Here is a 19,821-nt window from a genome sequence, read left to right as displayed (position 1 = left end):
ACACAGACTAAATAACCTTTAAAAATAACAATGAAAGAACAAGAATTTGTTTTATTTTTATACTGCTGATTAGGGACCATAAATATGTTTGTGAAGCTGAGGGAAGCATTCGTTTTAGCAAGCAGACTTGGTGAAACTTTATTTCTTTCATAATACTCAGTCTTTCTGGTTGATGGCAAGCAGCTATAGTTAATCCGTAGAGGAGCAGTGACTTGCAACTAAGGAAATTGTCTGGCAAAACCATGCATTTTTCCCTATGGGTAAAAAAGTTCAGCATCATGAACAGGAACCTTCCTTCCATGGGAGGCACTATTTTGTGTTTCCCTGTGTTGCATGTTTACAGTGCATTCAGGGATTGGAGGTACATTCTAAGCCAGCTAGTATGATGTACATTATGTACATTAACTACAGTACATCTAGTGTCTTCCTCCAGGATGTTGACTTTGGAAGCTTCTTTAGTCTCCCATAAAAGCAGCTTATTGTTTCATATGTACCTGTGATTGAGGTTTAGCAGTAACTTTAATCAGTTTCAAAACAAGTCAACTTGAAAACCGGGCTTCTAAGGTTAGGTTGTTCAAACTAACCATGGCTAGTGTAGACCATACACTTAAAACATAAACCAAACAAAAGCTTATTCAATTCTTCTCCTAGCTTTGCAAGAGAAACAGAATGGAGGGGAAGCACAGAGTCCCAATACTTGCTGGAGCTCACTTACGTTGCATTAAACTATGGTTTAGTATGGCATCAGAACAAGGCTAGTGTTTATGACAACATTTGCACCTTGGTTCTAAGTTTCACATTGGGTGAAATGGACAAATTATCTTAACTAAATATAAAATCTAACATGAGTCTCTTATGCATAAAAATATGGACAATGTATTCAAATTTGTTAGTACATTTCAAGAAGAGTGGTAGATAAGACAATGAAAGTTAAATTGTTTCTATTTCTGCTGGAAGCCATTTCTTGCAGGTACAAATGTAGCATGTGAACATAAAGCTAAACTAGCACGCTAATTATATATACGTGAGAAGGTGTCATGTTAATAGAGGTGAGCTTTTAGTCACAATTCCCCAAATACAATATGAAGTAGTACTATTTGTAAATTGTTTTTCCACATCAGCTGCTACTTGTGTGAAGCATGTATAAATCCCTTTCAGATGTGTTTCAAAGTCATTTGTGCAGGATACTGTGCTAAGAAAGGGAAAAATAACATAAAATGAATTGTGACTATGGAAACAGTGTTCAGAATGGTATTTTCAGGAAGCTATTGGTCTGGTGTGCCCCCAACAACTCTGGGTGAGTTTCCTGGGGCAAAGCAGAAATCTTCAGAGATCTTAATGAAACTTTATTCTCATACACAGGAAAACCAGATATGCCCAAAAACCTCTTCAAGAGAGGGGAAAGATATTTGTGATTTTTTAAAAAAAAATGCTCAGGACTTTCATCCAATTCTCCCCCTCCTTTAATCTTTCTTTCCCTTTCCCCATTCCCATAATCAGGCCTGCTTTTTTCTCTGAGCATTGACTGGTTCCTTGACTATTTTAGATTCCCAGCATAACATGTATCTCTCTGTCCTTTTGTGAGTGGGGCTGTGAGTGGGGAAATTGAGGTGTTCCTAATTACTTCAATAATGAAGTGTTAATGCACTTTGCTGCCTGAGTGCACTTCAGACCAGAAGGCTTTGTGAGATCTCGTTGCAGCCACTTGGTAATCCTTTCTTCTGGACCACAAGACACCTCATGCTGTGAAGGTCTTCATGTTTGTCGCCAGTGCAACATTTTCCTCCAGTCCCCCCTCCCTAATCCTTTGAATGTTGTAAAGTTTCTGTTTCTTTTTGCATAAAATGAACAACAATAAAATATATTTAAACAGTGCCTTTATTAATTGATGTTTATGCCAAAGTTGGAAAAGTTACTCGTTTTTGCCCTACAGCTCTCAGAATCCCAGTACTGTAGTCCACAAATGAATTTTCCAGGCTTTGGTTTGGGACACTTTAACTAAAATAAAAGGGTTGTAATAAGATAAGGGAAATTTATTTTAAAAACATGTTTATGGAAAGGAAAAGGGAAAGAGAATGTTTAAAAACACTTCAGAAGAAATGATCCTTTAGGTGTGTTTTCAGGTGGATAGTGGAGAACAGACAAACCCTGTGAGTTTGCAGTTTCAACCTGATGATTTTCATGTGCCCCATTACAGTGGTAACACTGACTATATGTGTAAATCTTTTTGGACCGTAGGAGAAGATACATGGCACAATCTGGCATGAAATTGATGATATAAGGGCTTTCAAAATGTTGGATTTGGAGGATTTTGAAAAGATGTTCTCAGCTTATCAAAGACACCAGGTAAGTAATTCTCCTCTTGTTCTCATCACTACAACCCTTCAACCCAGGTGCTTCCCGTCTCAGCTGTGTGAGTGGATTGGAGCAAACTAGTTTAATATGTTGGCTGTTTGAAAGCAGAACTTAGTAGAAATATTATCCTTTTTTTAAAAAAAATAAACAATTTATAAAGTTACCAACATTAAACATTAAAATAGTAAAATGTATTAGAAAACTCTGTTTGTTTTTGTAATGTGCCTTCAAGTCATTTTCGACATTTGGTGACCTCAAGGCGAACCCATCAGGGGGTTTTCTTGGCAATGGCGGGATACAAACCGCCATATAGAAGGGGCGGTGCTTCCGCACCCCCCTAACCCTAGTATGTATTCTATACGTACAAGATGGCGGCGCCCCTTCTACATGGGCGCCGCCATCTTTACGTACTGGACGCATAACGTCCAGACGTGTCACAGCGCCTATGACGTCGCGAATGCGCTGGTGGTGCTTCACGACGTCATCAGTGCGCCGCAAGAAGAAGCTCCGAAATGGAGCTTCTTTTTTGCTCCGCGCGGGAGCCGCGCGGTTTGGCTACTGCGGCTCCCGCGCGAAGCAAACGGTGGCGGCGGGGAAGCACCGCAAAGTGGCGGTTTGTATCCCGCCAATATTTGTTCACAGGAGGTCTGCCATTGTTTTCTCCTATATACAAACTTCACAATCTGAATTGCACAGCATTATAAATGCCCAACCCTCTTCAGTTTGAAAAAGCCTAGATGGCACAGAAATGTTTTTTTACCCGCTCCTGAAAGAACAGTAGAGAGGAGACCATCCTGGTCTATGTAAGGAGAGCGTTCCAAAGTTTGGGAGCAGCCACAGAGAAGGCCCTCTCCATTGTTTGCACAAGATGACCCTGAGAAAGTGCTGAGACAGAAGGGCTCATAAAGAGAGATACGGTCCTTCAGATAACATGGACCCAAGCAAAACTGGCACCTGATTCAAGGAGCCCATCAAACGGTGCCCTTTAGAGGCCTCTATTTTCTGTTGATGCACTCTTGGCTTACCTGTTCATGCTGTGGTAGCAGTAGTAGCCACATTAATAACTATAGTGCTTCAAGGAGAGCTGAATCTAACAACCATTTCACACAGTGCCACCAGCCTAATATAGCCGTGGGGCATTGTTAGAAATTAGAATGCTGCTTAGGCCAGGCCCTGCAATGTTGTTTGGGGTGCTGAGCCAGTGGGAAGAATCTGCCTTTGTGTCTCAGACGCTGACACTAGTTCTGAAGGTAAAAATAGGAGCACAATAAAACTACTATGTTATTACTTTGGGTTTGAGACAAGCCTGGAGTTGTGTCTGTCCTTTGTTTTGGGGTATTTTTTTTAGCATTTGTACTCTAGAAGGAAATACTCCCATCTCATCTAGCATTCCAGTTGTATAAAACTCTTGCTCTTTGGGTTTGTTGCTGCTAATTTTCTTTCTTTCTCTTTCTCCTGCCCTTCCAATGCTACTTGTCCTCAATACAATGTTCCAAACAATTGCCGAATTTAGAGCAGCGAGATTAGATTAGCTCAGCATCTTGTTTGTTTCACTTTACTTTCTTTTTCTTTGTTCTTTGTCCTAACAAACAAGTTACAGATTATAACACTGGCAGCAGTTTTAACAGCAGTTATTTATTAGGACCCCCCCCCCCCCCCAGTTTTCTTGGAAAGCAAATCACCTGCTTTTTGTCTGCCTCTGATGAATCAGATTCAGCTGGAAGAAAGCTGTGGGGTTTTACCCCCTTTCCCCTCCTTTCCAAATTCTTTCCTAGCTAGCTGTTGGAATGTACTCTGAAAACATGGTTTCTTCTATCTATCTTGAAGCAGCCTGTTGCTGTTCAGATGACAGTGCAAAGCTGTTTTGGAGTATAAACCTCTTTTATCCAATAATATAAAATTGTGAAACCAAATGAAAGGGCCCTGTTACATCCTCCTGTTTTCTTTTTGGTTCTTATATTGCAAACGGGCTACTTCACACACTCACACACACACACACACACGCATACATACATACACACTTTTTATTAACATGAAGAAGTGCTACTTCTAATGGTAACCTTCTGTCATCTTGTCTTGTCCCAACCACTACTGTATGGAGCCAAGAAAAGCTTTTAGCGCATGACTCCATGAACTGGCCTGACTACAACACCTTTCAATTTGCACTAGAATTGGCCATTTTGTTTGTCTGATCTTGGCAAGCTTCAAAATGCATTTTTTAAAAAAAATAATTAAAAAACGCAATGAAGATTTAGCCGCTCAGTTTTGAATTAAAATGTGAATCCTAATTCAGTCTCCATTCTAGGTCTTTTAAAGTATCTCACCTGCTCTGCTTCTAAGTAACTGGGAAGCTATGTTTACCAGGTTCTGAAAATGTCACAGTCTTTGTTTCAGATAATGTTTTAAAACCTTGTCTTGTTTTAAACATATTCACCATAGTTTCCTTATCTGACTGTAACATGAAACTGTTGTTAATTGAGGGCAACACACAGGAGTGGCACTAGGTATATACCAATAAAAAACTTCTGCATATTTCTGATTATTAAACTGAGGTGTGATTGTCTGAACCAGGCCTTTGCATTCTGGACAACCATAACTTACCTTCAGTTTGTGACTTTTCACCTTCAATCAATGTCTCCAAATCTAAATATTGCAAATTGCTGTTCTTTTATTTCTACAACTCAGAGTGTACAAGTGAGAGAGAGTGCAAGTGTGACTGAAGGATATGTTTCTTTCTCCTACTGCAATTAATATAGTATTAATAAGTCTTCCCCTTCCCAAGTTTCTTTCATTTTAAGCTGCTGCTGCTATCTTTGAAAAGGCAAAGTGTTTGTTCTCCCCTCCCTAATAGTGCATCTGCTCTTAGTTATCTAGAGATGAGGCAATGTCACCCAGTGACTTAGCATGGATAGAATTTACTTCAAATTCTCTCAGTGAACCTTGTAAAGATGTTCCAAATGCTTTTCCCTTGTTCTAAAGATGACTTGTAAAATTGTGCAGAAAGGTGCTGGGAGACTTAGACCATAGTCACTGAACTCAGTCAGCCCTACTTCTAAGTAGATATGCAAAGGATTGAAATGTTAACTGCTAGTTGTGAAATCCTTGCATAAAAGATGCACATTCTGTTCTTTAACTTTGCTGACAGTGTTAACGGCTTATGGATGGGAGAACAAACCTTGATATGTTTCCTCTGTGATTCTTTTAATAAAAGGTCAAGTTAACAGATGTAGCATTTTAATTGCTTAGAAAATCAAATACTATTGCTTTGGTAAACTCTGTATCTTTTATTGCTGTGGCTAACTGTTGGCATGTTTCCTTCTCTGTCATCTTGGATTGCTGCCTGAGTAGGACCTGCTAACTAACCCTCCTTCTTCCTGTAAGCAGGTAAGTATTATTGTCTGTCCTCTATTCTGACCTGTGGAGTTCTTTTCCAATGTTTACATTAAGAAATCCAGCAGAAACACCAGGACCCAAACTGTTTACTGTATGAGTAAGATGGCTTTTTGTCTCAATTTTCATTGATTGTATGGAGTAGTGGTGCTAGGGAGATAACAGGGATTCGTTCACATGTATTTCAGAGCCTCAAAAGTCACTATTCTGTCCTTTCATGTAGCGAAGTCCAATATTTTTGTCCTCAGTACTTGCTGTAGAATGCTCTGCCCCTGACAATATGCACACATACACACACAATCAAAAGCAGAAGTGACAGAAAACCCACTGATGGCTTTATTTTGGGGAAGGTGTTGGACAGGACTTTTGAGGGTGCTAATGGAGGCTTCCAGGGTTGACAATCTGTTCCTCATGCATCCGAGGAAGTATGGCTCCTTTTCATCCTGGAGAGAAGTGACCAGTGGGGTCCCACAGGGGTCTGTCCTGGGCCCAGTGCTATTCAACATCTTTATCAATGACTTGGAGGACAACATTGGGGGCATACTTATCAAATTTGCAGATGACACCAAATTAGGAGGAGTAGCTAATACTCCAGAGGACAGGATCAAGATTCAAAATGACCTGAACAGACTAGAAAACTGGGCCAAAGCTAACAAAATGTAATTCAACACGGAGAAATGTAAGGCAATTAGGGTGGAAAAATGAAATGCACAGATATAGGATGGGGGACACCTGGCTGAATGAAACTACGTGTGAAAGGGATCAAGGAGTCCAAGTAGACCATAAGTTGAGCATGAGTTAACAGTGCGATGCGGCAGCTAACAAGGCCGATGTGATTTTAGTCTGCATCAATAGAAGTATAGTGTCTAGATCAAGGGAAGTAATAGTGCCACTCTATTCTGCCTTGGTCAGGCCTCACCTGGAATACTGTGTCCAGTTCTGGGCACCACAATTTAAAAAGGACATTGAGAAACTGGAGCGTGTCCAAAGGAGGGCAACTGAAATGGTGAAAGGTCTGGAAACCATGCCCTATGAGGAACGACTTAGGGAGCTGGGGAAGAGAAGGTTAAGAGGTGATATGATAGCCCTGTTTAAATATTTGAAGGGATGTCATATTGATGAGGGAGCAAGCTTGTTTTCTGCTGCTACAGAGACTAGGACCCGGAGCAATGGATGCAAACTCCAGGAAAAGAGATTCCACCTCAACATTAGGAAGAACTTCCTGACAGTAAGGGCTGTTCGACAGTGGAACAAACTCCCTCGGAGTGTAGTGGAGTTTGCGTCCTTAGGGGTCTTTAAACAGAGGCTAGATGGCCATCTGTTGGGGATGCTTTGATTTGGATTTCCTGCATGGCAGGGGGTTGGACTGGATGGCCCTTGCAGTCTGTTCCAACTCTACGATTCTTTGATTCTATGATTCTATGAAGTAGGCTCAAGTCTATGAGCACTCATGCTACCAGCTTCCTTCTTTCAGTTAGTTTCAAATTGCTACAAGATCTCCTTTCCCAGGTATTTTTGGAGTGGGAATGCACATGGCTTATGGGTTTCAAAGAACACCTGAGCATCACTTGTGGTGTGTGGACCATGTGCTGCCCACTGGATCTCTCTGTTTTATTCACTGTTCATGAGTAGGGAAGGAAAGCAACTGCAGTGAATTCAACATTCCGAATGAAAGTAGCCTTTGTTGTTTTTTTGTTATTCACTGTCAAGTTCACTTTAACATATGATGGTCCTATGACTCATGGACCACCAAGAACCTGTTCAGGTATTGCAAACACAGGGCCCTGACAGGCTTTTTTTTAAAAAACGGAATCCATCTGTTAGTTGATCTTCCTCTTTAGCTAGTGCCTCCCTAATTTGCCAAGCAAAGTGTATCCTCATCAGACTTGTTGCTAGAAAGCATGCACCTTGTCTGAGGAATTAGCACATTTGTGAGGCTTGATGGACACACAGAGCAAATAAAGTGCTCACATATATTTTAAGAAAGAAACTGCTAAACAGCTGAAATAAAATGCACAAACACAATTCCGTCAATGGAAGAAATCCATAAAAATGTGTTTAAAATAGGTATGGTCTTCAACATGGGGAAAAAAGTAATGCAACTTGATATGAAACAAGTGTGGGATGAAAACATGGATGGGATTTGAAGAAACAGTATTAAAATGAGATGGAGAGAGTTTCATATCTTTCCTTAACAAGTGGTGAATTCATTTATATAGTTAGGATCATGCATTTGGTTTGTGGTGGGAACGTCCCTTGAACATAGTTTTACTTATCACCCCTCTTGCCAAGGGAAGGGAGGAAGGGAATTGAAGCGATGTTACTCTCCCTCTGGTGCCTCTGAAAATCTGCTGGACCCCTTTGAAAAGTGGGTTAGAAGCTTCAGAGAGAGTGGAGATTCAGTGAAAAATGCCTCCCATTCCTTTTGCCAGTGGGAACCTAACCTGGATGGATCCTGGTACCATTATGAACAAAAGGGTTCCTTCTATTAATGGGACCTATTTAAGCTTCAAGCCCTTGATGCCAGACCTAGTATGGGGACCAAACCTAGTATGAGTAGTATATATACACATACACTACCCTCTCTCCATATGGGTGTAACTGCATTAGCATCAGTATGCAAAGAGATCTTGTAGCACCTTTGAGACCTTTGAGGTGCTACAAAAACAAACAAACAAGTTTCATTTATATACCGCTTCATACCACCTAAGCAGTGTCTAAGCGGTTTACAACTGTAAGCAAGAACGCTTCACACACTGATATTATAGACTAACATGGCTCTGTCTCTGAATTTTACTTCTGTGTTAGTGCATGTGAGTAAATATGACATTGGTTTAGCTGGTGAACTAGGAGAGCAAAATTATCATAAGCTTCCTTAAGCATATTTTAAGTTTTGGTTTATATCATTACAGTCCTGCATCTTGCATGGATTTCTTGTGAAATCTAACATTTGGGACTCAAATCCCTAGTGACCTAGTGGTTCTTTTCTGTATTTCATTTTCTGAAAAGTGAAGAAAAATACATGCCACTGATTTTTATTTTTTTTTAAAACTATTTGTAGAAGGAAATGGGATCCACTGAAGATTTATATCTGTCCAGTCGAAAGGTTAAAGAGCTTTCTGTGATTGATGGGCGGAGAGCTCAAAACTGTGTCATCCTCCTTTCAAAGTAAGTGTGGTTTAATTTGAATTTATTTGAAATTTGGTTTCTTGATATGCAGAAATTATGAAAAGAAACTTCCTGTTTAGCTACTAGCAACTGAAGGGGAAGGAGACACTAGGATGGCTTGGCTTGAGCTAACAATTTCCTTTTACAGTACAACATACACATTTACAGATGGTTTCTCTAAAATGTTCTTGACAGTTGAGAGATGTTTGCATTTATCTCTGCTTTTATTCCTGATTATTTCATTTGAATGCCAAGCAGTAGATTGGGGCTGAACTTACTTTGAGTAAAAAAAATCCTAGGTGTGAATTTCATGTTACAGAGGTTGACTTTGGTGTTCAAATGTTAGATACTTCCATATGCTAAGGACCAAATTTTGATCACAGACATGGATTGCAATGCATGTTTATGTAGAATAAAATATTAAAGATCTTCTGATAGAAAATTTGGAAAATTTATGCAATACCATACAGTTTTTTGTTTTGGTTTTGCTGGACTTGTTTGTTAGTTCTGCAGGAGGAAGAAAAGGTTTCAGATCTTTTTGTATGTTAAGGCACTCTGTGTATATATTTATATATTATTTCTTTGATTTTATACTGTAAATTGCCATAGGAAAATATTTGAATTTTAGAATAGAAAATTCTATCATATATGAAATACGTGGCTAAGGTCTTTAGAAATTTTAGGCTATTAATACCACAGCTTATATTTCATATTGATATACAACCTGAGGTACGAGTTGCTTGTATTAGCTACCTAAGAAGTCACAATTTTTTTATAACAGTTTGATAAATTGTGTACCACTTTCTCTGTCCCTTGTTTGATTGTTTACCAAGATGTGTTTCAGTCATTAATATAATTTCTGTAGCCTTGTCTTATTATCTTTGCAGCAATGGACAAGACTAATCATATGCAAATGTTCTATTTGTACCTGAACTCTTGCAGTGTGCAGATAGATGGTACAGTGGCATTTGTCCTCTTGCTGCTTGGCAGAGAGACCCAGGGACAAAACTGCCTTCTCTATTTTTAGAAAGTTTTGGGCAAGTTATTAGAAGCCGAGTGGGTGCAATGAGGGTGCATGTTAGCCACTTTTTACTTCCAAAGATACTGAGGAATAGCTAAGAGAGATTCAACCTATAGTAACAGTAGTTGGTAACAAATTTCATTTTACAGTACTGATATAAATCCAATATAGCTCTAACACTTGTCCACTAGCACAATACCTGCCCCCACTTCTCCCCTACAATTTTCTGAACTGCTCATTAACTTGCTCCACAGAGTTTAATAGCCCTCTAAAGGAGGTGTTTGGTATAGAGAGATCACCCCATCACCCAGTATCACTAATGGTAGCAATTCCATGAATAGATATTCCCTCTTAGATTCTGGATTTTGCTTTTTAATAGAATACTTGGTGGATAACTCATATACAGCACCCAGAAAAGCTAAGCTGGATGCTTCAGCTATCTGTAAAGAACACTCTCTCAGTATAATGAAGCTGCTGTATTTACACCTAGAGCATGTTTGCAATATGACAAAATGGTCCATATTTCTATGTATTGTTAAGTGAAAAGAATTTTAACAATGACTGATCTCAGCAATTTCCTTCCCACTGGGCATCTTTGGAAGGCTATTCAGTTTTGGAGTTATTCTATACAAAATTCACCATTAGCGTTTTGAGGGAGACAGAAGTATTATTATTATTATTTTTCTGTGCAGAAAGGTATCACTTCCAAATTTTACTCAGAATAACTCCCCCACTACATTTTCTGTGCAGGGCATAATACTTCGGTGCAGAAAATGCTTACTGTGCAAAAAATGTGCATATTTTGTGTGGAACAAGTCCTAAACTAACATTTTCTGTGTAGAAAACAGATCCCCCCCCCTTTGATATTCTGAACCATGCCAACAACTATCAGGTCAGAATGCACAGGGAAGTCATGGAAATCCATAAACACAGTGAGCAGGAAAGAAGAAAACCTTAAAGTAAACAAAGTTTGGCTACCAGTCCTGAAAAACAGGAAAATCAGGACTAAGCATATGCAAATGAGAAACCACTCATGGTCAGAGGCTTTCCCGGCAGACAATGATCACTAATTAAGCAGATGCTAATCCCCTTTACATATCCTCCCACCCTGAGGCCCTGCCATCAACAACAGAACAATACACAGATTATCATGGGAATGACTCCTCCATACCAAGGTCACACAGTAAATATATACCCATTCTCTTCCTTGCCAGTATTCTCTGAAGATGCCAGCCACAGATGCTGGCGAAACTTCAGGAATAAACTCTTCTAGAACATGGCCACATGGCCCGAAAAACCCACAAAAAACTATACTTTTTTCACTCTTGCCCTGCCTCTCCTTGCTGCTTCCTTGCCTCCTTCAGATGGACCAGAGCAAGGAAGGCATTTACACCTGCCACTTTCCAAAGCCCCCATTGAAACATATTCTGCATGATGAACTATTGAACTTTGTGAAAATACAAATGTGTAAATTAGGAAAGACATTAAGTGAAACCTTGAGCATCTCACCCTGCCTTCAGGTTGTTCCCTATACTTCTCCACAGCTGTTTTCAATTGACTGTAACTCTGCATATATCCTTGTAGTTTATCCCCTTTCTGTTTACATAGGGTTGTCATGCTCTTTAACATAAAATGGCTGTATGAAGGGTTTTTCCCTTGCTTCTTGAAATGTTTTTGTTTTACTAACACTGTCTTAGGAAAGGTCAGGTGGGGCTCATATTTCATAGGGCTGAAGAAGCCAAAATCTAGTTGGAGTGAGAAACAACCATCTCCTCTCCCTTTTCTCTGCCTTGCCTTAAACAAGGCTGTGGGAGAAGGAATTAACTGGTGCAGATAAAAATTGTATAATGGGGTGGCCTGTGTTGATGCAGAAATGAATTTGTAGTTTTTCCTCACATATACTTTTCTCTCCCTCAGCACTCTGCTTTTTCCAGTAGTTGAGAAGTCTGCCTATCATAAATTTTGCCGTTAAGTATGTGCTTTTGTGCTGAAGCATATTTTTGCAGCGATGACATAATAATACCCATTGTATCAATGTATCAGTGGTGATACCTATGATGTCAACACACTTTGTTCCTAGGCTTCTTCAAATGAGGGCTTCTGTTCCTATTTTTAAATTGCTTTTCAGAATGAATCCAATGAGATCGGTGAAACAATTGTTGTTAACTTTGGGAGCTTCTCTATAGCAGCTATTAAGCTTAGCCCTTTCCCATTAAATAGGTGCACCTATTTCCACAATTTGTGGAGTGCATAGGAGAGATGTACTCCAACCTTCTAAGTGTATAGTGCAAGCTGCTATCTGTTGGATGCATTGCCATATGGAGGGGGAAGCCAGGGGGATTACTTGGCAGCCCCAGTTGGTCCTTCCAGAGGCAGGATTGTGTTTTCCTCTTTAGTTTTGTCACAGTATCTTCTCCACAGTAAGCATTGGGCAAGCTGTAGCCAGTGAAGGTTGCTGTGAATTTTTCATCACATTTTCCACCAACCTGGGGGCCTGTTCAGTTGACTGCTAAATGCTAAGAACACATGTTGAACCGTTTTAAGGCTCCTACTCTTCCTTCTCATGGTCCTTCCTCTTTAAATAGATCTTGGATTGGTCAGAAAGCCTTGAAACTGAGAATTGTTCTCTATAAACTAGAACCCAATCTACTTGAAAAGTTGGAGCCAGTCAGAATGGACAAAACTTTGAGCTAGGTAGACCAATGATCTGACTCTGGGTAAGGCAGCTTTCTGTGTCGCTTATGGGACTGGGAGGTGAACATGAGGCATGAGATGGGCTTTTGCAATTCTGGGAGAGCAATAAGGAATATACCCATGAGCACAAGGGGGCCAGACACATTGTGCCTTATATATCCTGACTATGGTGGCTCAGCTGCATCACTTGGAAGGTGGAGTTAGTAATAGTGTATTTGAACTGACTCAGAGGAGAGTCTCCTGAAACAAACAAGGTTGTCTCAATGGGCTTCCAGCGGTAGGTCCCTTCATGCCCCATTCCCTTGACTTCCAAAACATTTCTTCTGCCCTTGTTTTCTTTGTCAGTATTTAGGCTAATAAATAAGCATCTCTTCCAAAAGGAAAAACTGGGAAAAAATAGCATATTATGCATATGAAATGTGCTAATGGGAAAGAATTAGGGTATGAACTCTGCTCCTTGCAGGCATCTGTAAAGAGATGGGTTGGGTTGTGTGGGGTGGTGGTGGTGGTAATCTGTGATAAATGATCTTACCTTCAGTTCAGTCTGCTATAATCTTTCTCATTAAATCAAGCATGCCATATGGAACTATACTATCTTAAATCTTCATCAGCAGGCTGTGTGCTTGCCTTAACTCTCCATATATCACAAAGCTAGGCTTCTTAGCAATGAGGGATACAGGCAGCACTAAAGGATAGAACACATAATGAGGGAAGCTGAAATAAAAAATAAAATAAAATGATTATTTTAAAAAATAATTTACTAAAGTTTCTGTATTGGGTCTGTGCCAAGAGAAATATTTTAACTAGCAAATGCAAGATGATGAAACTACTGTTTCAATAGTAACAAAAAGAATATCAACATTTTAGTGGGCTTTCTTTCTCTCTCTCCCCGCACCTCCTTTTTCTTTTAAAACCTGACTAGTGCTACAATTCTCGATATTATAGTACTGATTTATTTAAATATTTATAAAATATGTCAAAAGACATCAGAAATGGGAACAATACACATGATATAAAATAACAAAAGACAGTTAAAAATCCTATTAAAAAAGATGCACCATCTTAAAGTTCACAGGCAAACAGAAAAGGAAGTGTTTAACAGGCACTGAAATGACTGCAAAGTCAGTGTTAATTGCACCTCCCTGGAGGGAAGTGTGCCGCAAAACGGCTGCTCTTTTCCTAGCTGTCCTGTAATGCAAAGAAGAATCTGGGGAAGAGATCTTAAGTCAAAGAGAGGCTGCTGTAGGGAGTAACATTCTTTCAGGTATTTGCTTCCCAATCGTTTAAAGGAACACCTGTGCCTTGAGTTGTGGACTTGGTAGCAAAGTAGTACAGCTCCTTTTTAAGTCATCCATGAGTAATTATTTTTGCCCCACAAGGTAAGTGTACTTGCCTAAATACATTAAAGCACCATATTTATTTATTTACTTATTTAATATTTCTCTTGGCTTTCTCCCAGCACAAGGTTCAAGGCAGCTTGAATCTTTGATTAGGATTTGGAACATTGTGCAACTCATACAGAATATATGTGTGTGCAGGGGAATACTGTATATTACTTGAACATTACCTTCTCTTTGTAGAGCCAGAGCTAAGAGAGGAGAATTGAAGAATCAGGTAAAGGAATGTTGCAGAAAGGCTACTCCCTGGTGGGAATGAAGAGTGCTTACTTTTGGAGATTAAGCTCCTGCCCCTTTGCCAGTAATGGGGTTTTGTCTGGGATTCTTTGGTTGACTGGAGATGAGTGTGCTGGGGTCCCCCCCCCCCGTTTCTTCTTCTTATCCTCTTTCACCAAATATCCTGTGCCTCGCACAAAGCCAGTAGGGCAAAAACAAGGTATTAAGCATCAATGACATTTTTGTCCTATTTATCAACCCGCTATATTCTTGTCTGTCTGACCTTTTTGCTTAGTCATTCATAAGTGGTCTGAAACAAGGAAGCATTTAATAGAAAGAGATAGTGAAGTTTTTGTTGAATAACTATGGTATGATTCATATAATTCTTGCCCCGTGGACACTTTGGTCCCCTTTCTGCAATCTGTCAAATGGCAGCCACATGCCTGCTCTTCTCTGTAAGATGTACCAAGCTATATCAAATTAGGAACGTTAAGAATGCATTAAATTGGTAAATCAGGGCCCTTTGTTTCTATACCCAGATTTCTCATGCAGTTTTTAAATGGTCTGTGGTGAGTAATGAAAATTATACTGCCCAACTTCAACCGTAAGCAAAGTGACATTTGACATATTGTTATGTTGTGGCTGGTTATTGCAAAGGAAGAAATTGACTGCAAAGTTAAGAAACAATTCATGTATGAAAACAAGGTAAATGGAACTAATGGCAGAAGATGCAAGTTTGCTATGTTCCTTTGTCTTTGCTTGAATCCCAGTGTTGGGGGGGAAAGATTTGTGTGTTAATGAATGATTGAATAAATGAATAGATAATAAGCAGGGCTTGCTTGAGCATTGAACCTTCAAAAGAATGAGGCATTTGTCTCTATAAAAAGTATCATTTGGGAATATTTGGGAAAACTGTGAGCATATAAGTATTTTATTTGATTTCAGTACTGTCAGTCTTTGCAAAACCAACTGATTTGCGAAAGAAAAAAGTATTTATTTTTCATCCATGCATTTCTTCTTTGCATCTGTAAGGGCATCTTAATGATGTTGAAGGTGCATCTAAAATAAATGGTCCTGCAAACATTTCTGACAATGCCTTTCCTGCATGAGATGAACAGTGCTTAAAAAATGAAGCAGGGTAGCATGTTGTGTCTGCTCTGTAAGGACAGTATGTTGGTAAAGGGCAAGTTTTATGTCCTTGTGTTTCAAATGTCAGCTTAAACTGAAACAGTGGCCATCTTTAAAAAGATCAGTGGAAGAGCCTCATCTGTGTGAGAAGGCTGATGGATGCAAAGTCACACATTCTTGTACAAAAACTGACCATATCTCCCAGGCAGATGTGAAATAAGTTGTTGTTTCTCTGCTCGCTCCCTCCCTCTTTCTCTCTCTGATGGCCAAACAATAAACCATTTCATGACTAGTCTTCTGGTATTAAGTCAGCTGAGGTGTCTGGAGAAGACTGGTGATTAATGAATCTGTAGAATCAATAGGGAACATTGATGTATCCTAAGGGGATGAGAGGGAAGAATGTTAAGTGTCATATTAGAAGTGATTTGATAACTGAGTTGAGTCAATCTGACTTGGACATTTAGATCCGCTTACTCCTTCGTGACTGCTTGTGGTGGTGAAGGGCTGTGCTGGTTTGGGTGCCCAAAGGAGGAGGAGGAGGAGGAGGAGGAGGAGGAGGAGGAAAGTATCCAGTTTTACTTGAAATGTGGTATGCAGGGTGCTGAATCCTATCCTCATAATTGGTCCAGCACCTTGGAAAGCTCATTTGCAGTTCAGAGAGAACCCCTGCTGTGGGAGCCATCAGTGATGGGAAATGAGAAGTTTTCTTCTCAGCCCCATTTGTGCTGTTCTGGATATCACAGGCCCAGCCTAGAAATCAGAAAAGTCCTCTGTCTATATCAGTAAACAGAATCCTTACCACTCAAATATGGTGACATTGGAGAGCAAGAGGCCTGGAAGAACAAATCCCAACTGTATAAGACCAAAGCTCAAAGAGAATTGATTTTGCAGATCTTGAAGAACAGCTGTGTAAACTACAAACACACAACAGAGTTTGCCCCTTTCCCAAGACTATCTATCTTTAGCAACTCTTAGCTTCTTCCTTAGTTGGCTGGTTACAATCTTTCTTTGCTTAAAGTGGTACTGAATCATTGCTACCCTATGGTTTGCCCCAGTTTACATGATTCACTGAAATGAGAACTTCATTCTTCATCAGCTCCCATATATATTCAGAGAATTCTTCGGATAGTAAAACATCCACCAAACAAAGCTATAGGCATTTTTATTGTTATTTGTAAGTAAGCACTTCATTGTGCTTGTGTCATAAGGCATTCTTCTTGACATCTGAGACATTTATTACACCAGTAATTTAATAATGGCTTAGCAGGAAGATCTTGCCAGTAACAAAAAATAATAGATTTCTGCAGGATTTTTTTTCTTTTGTTTGTTTGGTTTCCCCCACTCCACTGTTTACAGATTTCCTTCCCTGGGGTGATTTTCTGTTGGATTTGTGCTTTTTGTTGATGATTTTGTTGTTGTGTGCTTTCAAGTTGTTTCTGACTTATGACCTTAAGGCGAATTTATCATGTGGTTTTCTTGGTAAGATTTGTTCAAATGAGGTTTGCCATTGCCTTCCCCTGAGATCCAAGTGCCATGCCCAAAGGTGCTCAGTGGGTTTCACAGTGAGCAGAAAATCAAACCTTAATCTCCAGAGTCATAGTCTAACACTCAGACTACTGTGTCATGCTTCCTCTGATCATATCTTAACTAGTTAAAATATATCTTCCACAAACATGATTTCACTTTTTGGGATGGGGAATGTGGGCTTTTGTACCCTAGTGGGTACATTTATAGTTATTTTTTAAAAAACCAGGATGCTGCAAGCCAGCTAAAGCAGCTAAAAGTGTTAGTAAGTGATATGACAAAATTCATGTTTCTCAGTCATGCTCAAAATGGAGGATGTTTTGACATTCTTCCTAGATAGAAGGTTGTAATGTAGCTTTGTGTGGTTTGTGTGTTGGACTAGGACTCTGGAGACCAGGATTCGATTCCCTGCCTATTGGGTGATCTCAAGCAAGTCACACTCTCTCAGCCTCCTCAGCAGAAAGCCATGGCAAACCTCCTCTGAACAAATCTTGCCAAGCAAACCCCAGGATAGGTTTGCTTTAGAGTCTTCATAAGGTGGAAAACAACTTGAAGGTACACAGCAACAAATAACAACTGAGTACTGTACCTTTAAGTGCAGTGGAAGGTCCAGCATGCTGTAATGGCCTGAGTATTGAACAAGGGCAATGGGTACCAGGGTTCAAATCTCAGATCAGCCATTCAAACCCACTGGGTGACCTTGAGCAGGTCACACTCTCTCAGCCTCTCTGAGGAAGGTAAAGGAGAAGGAGGAGGAGGAAGAGGGGAAGAAGAGGAGGAGAAAGAAGAAAGAGAATAGGAGAAAGAAGATAAAAAAGAAGAGGAGGAGGAAGAAGAGGATGAGCAGGAGGAAGAGAAATGAGAAGGGCCAGCTGGCCAGCAACAAACTGCAACTCCCACGAGGGGCAGGGGAGCGTGCACGCACCAAAGAGACAGAGACTTAGGTGCATTCCGGACGGACCCTATGAGGCGCTGTTGTTACGTGTGAGGGGCGGCGCTTCCTGATGCGCCTTGCCCCTCATGCGTAATGACTACGTCAAAATGGCAGCGCCGCATACAGATGGGCGCTGCCATTTTGACGTCGCGCACTGGAAGTGGCACCGCAAGTGCGCGCCTTGCGCTGCCACTTCCGGGGCCCAGGAAGAAGCACCATTTCAGCGCTTCTTTCTGGCTGCGCCCGGGAACCGCGTGGTTTGGCTGCTGCGGTTCCTGGATGCAGCAACCAGCGGCAGCGGCAGACCGCCCGTTTTGGGCAGTCTGTAACGCGCCTTAGGCTGCATCCACACTGAAGAAATCACCCAGTTTGGCATCGCTTTCACACTTTTCTGGCTCTAGGCTATGGAATTCTGGGAGTTGGAGTATGTTGTGGGGCCCAGGGTGGAAAAAGAAGAGGAAGAGAAAGAAGAGGGGAGGAACGCCAGCTCATTCTTGCAGCAGCAGCTGCTCCTGCTCCAACAAGCAGCTCTCTGCTGCTTGCAGTGCTCGCCTTGTCCTCCGCTCTCTCTCTCTCTCTCTCTCTCTCTCTCTCTCTCTCTGGCCTCCTGGCTTTCTTGCCACCATCCCACTGCACTAGCGCCCAAGTGATAGAAGTCTGTTCTGTTGCTAATCAGGGCATAGCAGGATGGTGATTCTAGCCCCCTCTTGCCAGTAATTGAGGTTGTAACAATCAGAAGCAGGATCACTCTCACAATTTCTCATCACAGACTTGTTTGGAGCAGTTGTGTAAATTTCAGTTATGAACCCCTAACATCGGGCCGGTACAGACAGGCGCTTTGCACCGGCCTGGGCCCAAAATTAGGGCTAGATAGGGCTGGGTGTCCACATGCACCCACTCCTAGTATCAGTGCCTGTGTGCCATCATGGTGTGCCCCCCCATTTACACAGGGCACACCATGATGACACACACGCGTCAAGAGTGGCCAAATGGTGCTAGCCAGAAGGGGCGTCATCATGGCACGCGAGCACCATAATGATGCCCCTAAAAAGAAGCGCGTTGGTGCCATGCGGCTGATGCGGAACTGACCAGGGGCAAAGAACCGACCAGGGGCAAAGGATGTCAGGGATGATGGGAGTTGTAGCTCTTCACCTCTGGCTCTAACTCACCACCTTGTTATGCAGCGGTGCTGACCAGCTTTGGTCAGTGATTAATGCTTTTCTTCCAAAGCAGCAGAGTTTCAGAGAATAGGCTGAAGACCCTGACAAACTTTCCAAGCCTTATCACTCCTCTTCCTCAGAAGTCTCCAAACTTCTCCAGGATCCTGCTGGCTTTTGTATCTTCACTCAAGACACCAGACAACTCAGTAGTCTTATATAAAAGATCTACTTTATTCTACTATATACAAATACTAATGCCCTCTACAATCTCCAATATCTCCAAACTACTCCAACTATCCACAACTACCCACAAAATACATTGGCAAACATTGCAATTATTATAGCCATTGTTAATCACCACCCACTTAGTCAGTTTCCACCCAGTGGGCGTATACACTCATTTTGATTGGTTCACATAGTTCAACCCATACTTAAGAATTTCATCAGTCCACCTTGTACACTTAATGAATCTCAGGTGTTTCCAGTTGTACATTCTACAATTCTGTCCTTGACATTCAAGACTTCTAAATTACATTTGCTTTTTCACCTGTGTAGCTTCTTAATTGCTCTTGCTTAGTCATTGTGACTTTCACATACATGTTTTATTTCTACTACTGTATGTCCCATGTTGCATTTTCCTTAACAGGGCAGCTTCTAACCACCTGTCTGTATAGTCCCATCAATACAAAATGCCAGCCATTATTTTTAACTGGTTACTTTCAATGTCTATATGATTTAGATGTTGGGACCTACTCATGTTCAAAGAACTAATGGAGTATGTGCATCATCATCATCATCATCATCATCATCATCATCATCATCATCATCATCATC

General features: G+C 40.8%; 1 protein-coding gene across 3 annotated transcripts in view; it reads left to right on the top strand.

Moving 5' to 3' along the window:
• DAAM2 (dishevelled associated activator of morphogenesis 2) overlaps window positions 1-19,821 on the top strand; it is a 311,847-nt gene that overhangs the window by 245,968 nt on the left and 46,058 nt on the right. For 2 of the 3 annotated variants that reach the window (XM_042452654.1, XM_042452662.1), the window contains exons 15-17: window positions 2,239-2,346; window positions 5,704-5,739; window positions 8,807-8,913. In XM_042452654.1, the coding sequence (XP_042308588.1) occupies window positions 2,239-2,346; window positions 5,704-5,739; window positions 8,807-8,913 (251 nt within the window). The remainder of the gene's footprint in view (window positions 1-2,238; window positions 2,347-5,703; window positions 5,740-8,806; window positions 8,914-19,821) is intronic. The other variant, XM_042452668.1, reaches the window with a different exon arrangement.

The sequence above is a fragment of the Sceloporus undulatus genome, chromosome 1, assembly GCF_019175285.1.
Source record: "Sceloporus undulatus isolate JIND9_A2432 ecotype Alabama chromosome 1, SceUnd_v1.1, whole genome shotgun sequence".
In the NCBI taxonomy this organism is placed as follows: Eukaryota; Metazoa; Chordata; class Lepidosauria; order Squamata; family Phrynosomatidae; genus Sceloporus; species Sceloporus undulatus.
This window is presented reverse-complemented; position numbering and strand designations above follow the sequence as displayed.